A 10403-nucleotide genomic window follows, 5' to 3' on the forward strand; every position below is an offset into this window, starting at 1 on the left:
GTCACCTGGCAGCGCCCCGCCCGCCGCAGGAAGCGGAAGTCGCGGGAGGTGACGGCGGCGGCTGTCGCGGCAGCGCTGCTGCGCGTCCCGGTAACGTCCGCGGGGCTCCGCCGCCCCTCCTGCGGCGCCGCCCTCTGCCCGGCTCGGCCTGGGGCGGCTGGGGGTTGCGGCCGGCCTGGTGGCAGCAGGGCCGGAGCTCGGGAGCGGCCGGGCCTGGGGCGCCGAGGCGGAGGGGGGGTTGTTCGGTCTGTGTCGGCTGGTACCGCCACGGGGTGAGCGGGAAACCGCTTTTCCGGGGGGCGGGTGTGTGTGTGTGTGTAACGTCCAGCCTCCGCTGAGCGGTCAGCTGAGGGGTGAGGGGGTGCCTCCTCGCCGCTGGTAGCTGAAACACACGGCGGGGGGGGTGGGGGGGCTGGGCGGCCGGGGCTGGGCCGGTGGTGGTTCCCTCGTGGGTCGTGACTCAGCCGTGTTGCAGCAGGATTTCCTGGCGTTGTGGGTCATGCGGGGGGGTTGTAAGGCACGACGTTAGTCTAGAAGCGCGGTGGTTAACGATTCAACCAGGGAGGGAGTTTTGCCTGCAGTGATGTAATAAAAGGGGGGGGTTAGGGAGTGCAGAGGCTTACACTGAGACTCTAAAGGCGACAGGTCAGTAAGAACAGTATTACAAGAGGAACAGTGCAGGACCAGGATCATCAGCTGGAGGTCTTGGATGAAGCAGATAAGACCAAATGCTCATAATCAGTTTTTTATTGTGCATTCTTGCCCCCATCTGAGCAGCTACATTTTAATCTTCCCTGTTCTCCTCAGATGAGTAAAGATCCTCAGTCAAAAGTGAATGAACAGTGGTGGCGATTAGCACATCGTGGTCATAAATGAGCAAAGCTGTAACTCCAGCTGTGGAAGCAACAGGTAGCAAGATGTTCCTGTGTCTGTAGTTTGAGAAAACTCAAGGAGGGAAAGTGATATCTTTTGTCTTCTCGTCATCACAGAAGATAAACCTACCTCTGACAAAAACAAATTTAGAAAGCTGGCAGTTGTGGTTTACTGCTACCATGATCTTTTCAGGGCAGAGAGCTGTAGCAGTGGAAATCAAAAAAGTTGTAGTTAAGCCTCTTCAGTTAGTGGTATAATGAAAGGAAACAAGAGCTGTGGGAGAACTAAAGCAAAAAACCCCTAAACCTAACGGGATATAGCAATCTCAAACTAATGGAGTTAGTGGCAGACCCTGGAAAAGGGAGGCAAGTGGCCTGGGGAATTGGGAGTGGATGAACATACAGGTACAGGAGGTGATGGTCGATGGAGTTTGTGGATAAGGGAGAAAGCAGCCAGGGTGACAGTTTGGGCCAAACAGGGGGGAAAGTTTCACTGTTGGTTTAAACTAAGCCTGTGCAGCCACTCAGGGCACTGACTCCTGCTTTTGCTGGGAATTGGGTCTGTTAAAAAAAAAAAAATGTAAAAAATTGCCGTCTTTTCCTCCTCACCTCTTGATTTGCTTTAAGCACAGTGTGGGATTTCCTTTTCTTGTGGTTCTGTGATGATCTTAGGTTATCTCTGCGTGGTCGTGCAGTTGTACTCTGGAAGTGTTAGAGTTCTAAAGGGTAAGATGAGGGCTCACTGAAAAAGGAGAGAGACCAGAAAGAGAAGTTTGAGGAAAGGCAACTGGAACTGGATAAGGAGCAAGAGGTAGGTGTCAAAGTCTAGCTCTTAGTGAAAAAAGAAACAAGTGCCAGAAATCTCATAGGCCTTCTCTTTTTAACTCTTTGGGTCCTGGTGTGGTTTTTATCATTTTGGGTTTTTTCCTTGGTTTGGGTTTTTTTCACTGTGCCACTGAACTGGAGTTTAGAAGTTGTACTAGAAAATAGGGTAATCAAAGATTAAGTGTCACGGTTACCTTGCTAAAGACTTTTTTTTTTCCCCCCTTCCTCTTTTCCTCCTCAGACTTATGTAGTTAGGAAGAGCTGACTGCTAAAGAGAAAATGACCTCTCTGGAAAAAGGTAGGTGGTTCACATGGGATCTAAGCGGACTGGATTAAAAGTACTTTAACTTTAGAATTCTAAAGACCAGAGTTACACTGTATGCCAGGCTCCATTCATTTAAACTTACTCCTTTTATGTAGCTATTAGAAAGTAGTTATGGGACTTTGTTATTACAGTGAAAACCAGAGCTGCCTGGATGGAAGAGTTAATTATAGTTTTCTAATCCAGCTTCGTATGGAAAAACAAGTTTGTCAGTGGTACTGTCATCTGTACACTTGTCTGTCAGTCCTCTGGTAATTAGAACCTGTTGGAACTGATTCAGCCAACTTGAAAGCAGGGCGATATCATGGTGCTACTACAGTGTTTTTGGAATTAATTATTTGGGTAGAGGATGCAGGCTCAAGTTAGCTGCCTGCAGTGTGAGGAAAAAGCAGCATGTGTAGCTATGTTCTAAGAAACTTTCTTGCCTTCACCCCTTGCAAGGAACCTTTAATAATATTTCATTCAGCTGAAAACTTAGTGAACTTAAATGAATTTCAGTAAACATTATCATGCATATTGGGCAATTCAGAGTAGAATGCAGCATTACTGGGAATACTGGGGTCTGTTGTTTAGAAATGAAGCAGAACTGGCTTGTTGGCTTTTCTTAAACCCTCACATGGACAACTAACCACATGGTACATAGTACTTAAGAGTGCTACACTCCTTAAGGTGTTAGGAGCTATGTAGCTAGTAGCTGCTTTTCATTTAACTCTTGCATGTAGGATGAGACGGCTCTGATTCTGTCAGCTCCCAAAACCTGATTTTGCTTTCAGCCTGTGAGCCTATTATCAAGAATTTTCTCTGTACTAGCTCTCTTTTATGTCTGCTTTAATCTGGTATGGCAGCAGGAAGTTAAGATTAATGCAATTCAGACCAGTGTTTGTGTCTTGTACTATTAGTATTAATGAGCAATAGACACTTGAGTAAGGACTTTCCTAATTTGTGCTTGATAATTGCTGCTGCAAAGGACTATTTTACACATGCACTGTGCAACTAAAATCTGTAACTCTGAAGTACAGAAATTAAGTGAAGAGTTACAATGAGACTATAACAAAGTGAAAGGTGGTAAACTTTCCGTCCGCTATTTCTAAAATTTAGTTGATGATGCCTCATCACCCATCCGAGGACCTGGAGATGGCATGGAAACAGAGCAAACAGCTGAATCGGTGGAAGTAATCACTGGAGCCAACACTACAAACCATCACATCCACCAGAGCCCACATAAAAAAGCAGCTTCTTCCCTGAGTCCCGGAGTTCTGCAGCTGGGGAAAGTACCTGCTGATAAATCAGTGGAGATTGAAGCTATTCGTATATTAGTCCCCAAAGCAGCTATCACCCATGTTGTTCCAACCAGAAATGCTAAGGTAGCTAAATCAGCAGGACATAAAGGAGACGCCTTCCATCAGTCAGATGGAGCTGCAGATCCCAAGAAGGAACAGATAGAGCTGAAAAATGCAATCGAAAAGCTAAAGAATTCAGAAAAGCGGTTGTTGCAGGATAAAGAAGGTCTCTCTAATCAGCTACGTATACAGACAGAGGTAAGAAATGAAAGGTATTTTCACTCACACAGCTGAGCTGCTTTGGTTTATATAAGCAGTTTGTGAATGTGACCAAAGAGAACTGCTCTAGCCTTGAGACAAATAGTTTTCCTTTTGAACTTATCAACTAAGATACAGAGTAGAAGGACATCTAAGTAATCCAGTGCTGCTTCTCTGACAACAGATGAAAGAATCAAAGGCTTGAAGCTCAGAGAAACACACTAGAGAGTGGCAAGGAGATGGATCTTCCATGAGGAAAGATTCTGCTCCTCAGCTCAACCGCAAAGTGAAAAATGTTATGCTGTAGAAGGGGTGACTATAATTCTGTGGATGTCTTGTCTAATCCTTTACCTTGCTGATTCTGGACTTGAATACTACTGAAACTTTCTTTGTTTCTTGTAGCAGGCTTTCATTCTTCCTCTTTGGCCTCTTAGAATTTAAACAAGAATTTGTTGAACGTTCATTAGTCTCAAATGTTTAAGCTCACTAAAGTGAATTGTGAGGCTTAATGTACTCCACGTTGGATGCGTCCCATTCTGGAAAGGCAATTTATTGTGAGCAATTTGCAATAACTTGCATTGCATTCTGGAAGTAGGAGGTGTTTCATTCTGTATTGATCATTACAAGACACTCTGATTTAATTCTAGGTGAATCGGGAGCTGAAGAAATTACTTGTTGCTTCTGTTGGGGATGATCTGCAGTATCACTTTGAACGGATGGCTCGTGAGAAAAATCAGCTAATCCTAGAAAATGAAGTCCTGGGCCGGAATATGTCTCAGTTATCTGAACAATTAGAGCGGATGTCTATACAGTGTGATGTGTGGCGGAGCAAATTCCTAGCAAGCAGGTACTGCCCCTTACAGAGCTGTTGTGACAGCATTCTCCTTCAGTCTTTTATTATGTACACCCTTTGAAATGCCTGGCAATGTGCTTATACACGTGGAGGACAGCCACGACATCTATATCGACACCTACTATGAAATTTGGGTGTACAGAAAAGAAAGTAAGCTCCTTGTAAATCTGAATATGAGCCAGCAGTGTGCCCAGGTGGCCAAGAAAGCCAATGGCATCCTGGCTTGTATTAGAAATAATGTGGCCAGCAGGAGCAGGGAGGTGATAGTCCCCCTGTGCTCTGCACTGGTGAGGCCACACCTGGAGGGTTGTGTCCAGTTTTGGGCACCTCAATACGAGAGAGATCTCGAGGGGCTGGAGCGAGGGCAGAGGAGGGCAACGAGGCTGGGGAAGGGCCTGGAGAATAAATCCTGTGAGGAGAGATGGAAGGAGCTGGGGCTGTTCAGTGTGAGGAGGAGAAGGCTGAGGGGAGACCTCATCACTCTCTACAGCTCCCTGAAAGGACATTGTAGAGAGGTTGGTGCTGGTCTCTTCTCACAGGTGATTAGTGACAGAACAAGAGGGAACGGCTTTAAACTGCAACAGGGGAGGTTCAGACTGGACATGAGGAAAAAATGTTTCCCAGAAAGAGTGGTCAGAGAGTGGAATAGGCTGCCCAGGGAGGGGGTAGAGTCCCCATCCCTGGGTGTGTTTAAGGGCCGTTTGGATGAGCTGTTGGGGGATGTGGTGTAGGGGAGAACTTTGTAGAGTCGGGCTGAGGGTTGGACTCGATGATCCCGAGGGTCTTTTCCAACCTGAATGATTCTGTGAATAGTTCTGCTTTTCAAAGGTAATACAGTGGGTCCTAAACTTCCTAAAAACTGCAGTTCTTGTCAACATAGCAAGAGAAGTTCGTAATTCTGGTAGACTGTGTGCAGTTTAGGGTTTAAAAATGTCTTCTGGGGCAGCTGTCTTGACTTGTTTTAAAGGTTATAAGCTTGATTTTCATCCCTGCCCCCCAGTATGATAGAGTCATCAGTTTGTGAAGAAGCTCATTTGCTTAAGAACTCTGCTCACAGTGATTCAGGGATCTACTAGGAAGAGCAGCTCAGTCTGGAAGAAAGAGCAGGGGGACCTCTTCATTAAACACTGTTTGTGTTACTGCTGAGAACCCTACTGTTACTTCTGTAACCATAAAAGCTGGTCTGAATGTCAAAAACTCATTTGATAATGGATTAGACTTTTAACTCACTAAGTGTAATTGTCTTACCAGATCTGTAAGTAGTGCTCTAGGATTTTTAATCTCCTACCGTACTCGGATATAACTGACTAAATTTTAATTATGATGCATGTTACAAAAGACCTTACCACTTGAACCACTTGAAGGAAATGGTAATAGAATACAGTCTCCTCCCTTTAATTTGCTGGTCTTAAGAAGTTTTGTCATACTGAGTGAATGGTAAGTACTTGTGATAGTCCTAGCTAGGCAAGAGTTACTGTCCTAACTTAACTTGTTTCTTTACCATTAATAAGAGTTCTGAGATCAGGGATGTGAGTCCCTGGTGATATGCTTAGAGTAACACCCTTTGATATTGTAATGTTCTGGTTCATTGGGAGCTCAGATTTCTAACTGGTGGTTGTTTAAATGTCATTCTGGTTTTTGCATTTGCAGTATTGCACGGATGTGAAATACCTGTTTTGAGGGGTCAGTGCCAAGCCTCATGGCAGAGCAAAATGTGACAACTGTTGTCTCATTTGTAGCTCTTAAATGCTCATATCTGGCGTGTATAATCTAGTTACTTCCCCAAGAAAAGCAAAGCAGTGAATGAATGCAGTCTGCAGCCATAGCTGTCATCTTTAGAGATGAGTATGAAAAGATGTGATTACAGCATACTTGAGAACCGTGTTAGTAAAGCAAAATGTTTTAGCTTTTTATCTCTCAGGATCCTTGTCCACCACGTTTGCTTACCCAAGGTATTTTGGAATGTCTGATACTAGATTTGTATTAAGTGACATTGTTTGAACTCAGCAAGTCAAAACATAATCTTGCACTTCTGTTGACTGTAGTTGAACAGAAATTACTCATAATATGTGTCCTTTGTAATTAGGTTGATACAGGCTCTGTCTGGGGGAAGGGAGTGAGAACAGCAGCTTGATCCTTAGAGCTGACAAATTATGGTCTGTAGTAGAATAAAGGTGACTTTCAAACTGCTCACACTACTGATTGGCGACTTCTTTTGCAGGGTTATGGCTGATGAGCTAACCAACACCAGAGCAATTCTTCAGCGTCAAACCAGGGATGCACAAAGTGCAATCCAGGACTTGCTGAATGAACGCGATCAGTTCCGTCAAGAGATGATTGATACACAGAAGTATGATTATTTCCCCCCCCCCCACCCCCCCCCAATCCAGACTACCTCTGTGCAAACTTCATTTCTGTCAGTTTATTCTAGGCCGGAGAAGAATCAAATAACTTCCCCCTGTTCCAGTGATATTCAATAAAAATCAGTTATGCTGATGGATAGTACAGTCACTTTTCAGTCTCAAAGCTGAAAGAGCCAAAATAGCATTAATTCTTTCTTCGTTCCCTGGGGGTGTGAGGTCTTAGGGGTAATACAGCATAGCACTGACATCCCTCATATCCTCAGGCTTTCTCTGTTTACTCACTTACTGTCTTGACTTCAAGTCTCCTCTGACTCCTTCCAGAACATACAGATTATTCTACCTGCATTGACTTTTTAGTGCTTATCCTGCCAGGTGTCATACATAAGTTTTACCAGTATTAAAATACTGTGTTGGTGAGGCCTTGCCTTGGAAAAGAGCCTGTTTGCCTCCTTGTTTTTAAACACTTTTTTTTCTTTTTTTTAGTTAACATTTAGCTTGTGCAGTAAGTCTTGGGAAGGGATGATGCCTCTGAAGTATGCTGTGTGCTGATAGCATAGAGTGCAAAACCACTAATAGTGCTGCTTTCCTTTCTGCACAGGCTGCTGGAGGAGCTGATGGTTTCTCTTCAGTGGGGGCGACAACAGACATACTATCCTAGCGCCCAACCTTACACTACAACAGAGCTAGCAGCTGTGAATTGTAAGCTAGCCAAAGCTGTAAGCTCACATCTTCTTGGAAATGTTGGCACTAATAGTCCAAAAAAGACTCCAACAGCTGTGGAATTTTGCAATACCCCTGCTGAGAAAATGGCTGAAATGGTAAGAACTCTTCATACCTCTCAATCTGTCAACATGGAGTCTTCTTTCCAGAAAGAAACACCTTGCTTTGTGTAACTGCTTTATATCTTGACTTTTTTTAAAAGTATATGCAGGAGAAACATGCTGAATAGAGCTGTCCGTTTCCCTCATTTAAAAAAAAAAGAAATCACCCCCTCCTACCCCCCCCCCCCCCCCCCCAAAAAAAAGCCCCAAACAGAAGAACCCCACACAAAACAAAAAAAAACCCCAAACCAACCAAAAAAAACCCCGTGGAAGAATAAGCAGAACATAAATAATATGATGATACACACTGTTTCCTTCTCTGTTCCTAGCACCACAAGTAACTGGGTCAAAATTTGTTTAGAGTTACTGTGTCAGGAGGAAGAAAATACATAGTTGAGTTTAAATACTGGGTGGGAGAAGAAATTCAGGTAGGAATAAGTCATAACACTTCAGCAGTAGTTTCTGTTGCCCTAAAAATCAGTTCTCTTGAAAGTGGGTGGAAACACAGAGAGAAGCTATATGATTATCTTTCAAGATAAGGTTCCACTGCAGGAAGCTTGATGGCTAGATAGCAAGACTAACAGTTTAGTCTGGAAGCAATTGAGTAATAGTTGAGCAGAAGGAGGCTTGCAGTGATCTGTGGTGTTCTTGCCTGGTTTTGCTCAACTCTGCTAAAAAGATTAGATTTTTTTTTTGTTTTATTCTTGATAAAATCATACCCTGGATTTCTGATGGACATTACTAATTTATAAACAGTACTTAGTGTCTTTATACTGAGGGTCTGGATAGATGGATATTTGGTTTTCAACTTGGAAAAAAAATGGAAAAATTGTTTTTGAGCAGGAATCCTTCCTGGCTATTACAGAAGGATAAAACCTATTAAACTTAATAGATACATTTTCAGTCTCCATTTTTCCATCCTTAGGTGCTACGTGTACTGGATCCAGCTGCACGTACAGAAACGTCAACAGAAGTTTCTTTTTCGGAGACTTCTCCATCCTCCTTCCTTTCCACAAAGAAGAATATTGGAAGGTTTCACCCATATACAAGATACGAAGATGTAACTTTCAACTGTTGCAATCACTGTCAAGGAGAGCTGATAGCCCTTTAAAACACAGCACGTGCACTCTTGCTGAAGAATTACACTAGTTGCTGTTCAGCAGGCTTCCCTTTTTCCTATTTCTTTCCATAATGGGTGGGTTTAACATTGGAAATGATGCGGTTTCTGCTTCTCTACCTCTTGAAGTTAGGGACTGACAGGATTTCCTTAGCCTCTGGCATAGTTCTACTACTTTTCAGTCTGGAAAGCTACGTATTTTCTTCTACAAAGGTAAGACCAAAAATGTTATGCTGGTCCAGTTTGTAGAGCGTAGAGATGCCCTTGACTATTTAAGGTTTACAGTCTTGCTAGCAAATCTCAATGAATTTTTCTTTAGAGGGAGACAAAAGCATACTATACCAAGGTAAATGAAGTGCTGACAGGTTATGTTTAAAAAATAATTGAAAATGGTCAGCTCTGTGCTTTTTTTTGAAGGCTTAACTAAGGTGACGAACTGTCCTCAAGTCTGTGTTCAGCCTTTTAAATTTAGTAATAAAAAGGAATATGTGCAATGATTCTTCAAGGCTGTAAGTTCTGAAAGTAAGAGCCTATGCAGTGTTGCAGCCCTCCTGGCAAGAAGGAGAAAGAGCTTGAATGAACTCTAGCTATAAATAGTAACTGGTTTTAAATGGATTCTGGAAACCTGTGTGGGGTGAGATTGTGTTTCCGTGTAGCTATAGTAACAGCTTTACCATCTATTTCAGCTTCTGGAGTGAAGCTGTTGCATAGCTGATCCTCAGCAAAGACAGACTGACAGACCTTTAGTAGAGAGTGTCAAAACCTGACCTAGCATTAGAACTCAGTCCTTGCCCAAGGTCTTCCTGGGTGTTACAGGAAGCTGAAGATAAGCACTAAATTTGCACAGCTACTGGTAAAAAAAAAAAAAAATATATTTTTTTACTTGTATGGTTTTATAATCTTGATGTAGGTTCCAAGAGAACTTCTAGCAGATAATCTGCTAAATCCAAAGCAGCCTATTTAAGTTGCAAATGTAAAGAGGAAAGGTAGGAGGATGCAAATAATGTGGTTTAATTTCTTAGTTTCGCTCCCAAATTTATTGTATGTAGCTGTCTAGTTTGGGGAGAGGGTTTCTGAAATGGTTGCTTTTACCCAGTTTTGCTTTCAGTCTCATACCATGACCAGAATACCTAAGTTGTAAGTCCTTGCTGTTGCTGGCCATGCTTTGGTTTGCATGAAGGAAGCTGCAATAAACTTTGCTTGCTTTGAAACTGCACTTTTGGATTTAATATAGCTGTATTTCTGACCTTGTTTTCTCTGCAGCGTAAAAGCCCTTCACTTTACTGGTCTGAGGTAATGAACCAAGAAGCTTTTGCAGCTTACTACAGTTAGGGAGGTAGCATGAACCTTTGCAAACTCTCCCCCTGCACTTGCTCGCTAGACACAAGCAACATTTCTGGGTGTCCAGGGGAAGGTAGAGGAAGGAGGAAGGCACCTTTTGCTCATGTTTCTCATTAACATGTGAAATTTTCATTTCACTTCCATGCCCTTTATCTATGCCGCCAAAAGCTGCAACGTGGCACCCTCTGGTCAAACCCCAGTTTCTCTGAATATGCCTGTAACTATCCAAAATGGGAAGAGAGAAATACTAACAGCACATTTGCTTTGCATCTGCTACGCTCTGTCTGTTACAATAATTCCAGAAAACGTTTTCACTGGGGAAAAATGTAAGAACAACGCCAGATCATGAAA

The 10403-nt window shown here is 43.2% G+C and overlaps 1 protein-coding gene across 4 annotated transcripts; it reads left to right on the forward strand.

Moving 5' to 3' along the window:
• The first annotated feature begins 17 nt into the window (after positions 1-17).
• BLZF1 (basic leucine zipper nuclear factor 1) lies at positions 18-9927 on the forward strand. 4 transcript variants are annotated; one of them, XM_074852482.1, is made up of 8 exons: positions 41-90; positions 1545-1683; positions 1939-1995; positions 3118-3557; positions 4205-4404; positions 6632-6760; positions 7372-7591; positions 8520-9927. In XM_074852482.1, exons 3-8 carry the CDS (start codon positions 1977-1979, stop codon positions 8703-8705), a joined length of 1194 nt encoding a protein of 397 aa, XP_074708583.1. In that variant the 5' UTR covers positions 41-90; positions 1545-1683; positions 1939-1976; the 3' UTR covers positions 8706-9927. The 4 variants fall into 4 exon arrangements, with proteins under 4 accessions (XP_074708574.1, XP_074708583.1, XP_074708590.1 ...); XM_074852473.1 differs by lacking the exon at positions 1545-1683 and having other exon boundaries at positions 18-90; XM_074852489.1 differs by lacking the exons at positions 41-90; positions 1545-1683 and adding an exon at positions 207-245.
• The last annotated feature ends 476 nt before the right edge of the window (positions 9928-10403 follow it).

This window comes from Strix uralensis, chromosome 2, assembly GCF_047716275.1.
Source record: "Strix uralensis isolate ZFMK-TIS-50842 chromosome 2, bStrUra1, whole genome shotgun sequence".
Classification (NCBI taxonomy): domain Eukaryota; kingdom Metazoa; phylum Chordata; class Aves; order Strigiformes; family Strigidae; genus Strix; species Strix uralensis.

What these genes read in the sequence shown, in the direction of transcription:
- BLZF1 (XM_074852473.1), top strand. An exon ending in AGCTACGTATACAGACAGAG is followed by an intron (nt 3,558 to 4,204) that starts GTAAGAAATGAA and finishes ATTTAATTCTAG; the next exon opens with GTGAATCGGGAGCTGAAGAA. An exon ending in AGCAAATTCCTAGCAAGCAG is followed by an intron (nt 4,405 to 6,631) that starts GTACTGCCCCTT and finishes CTTCTTTTGCAG; the next exon opens with GGTTATGGCTGATGAGCTAA.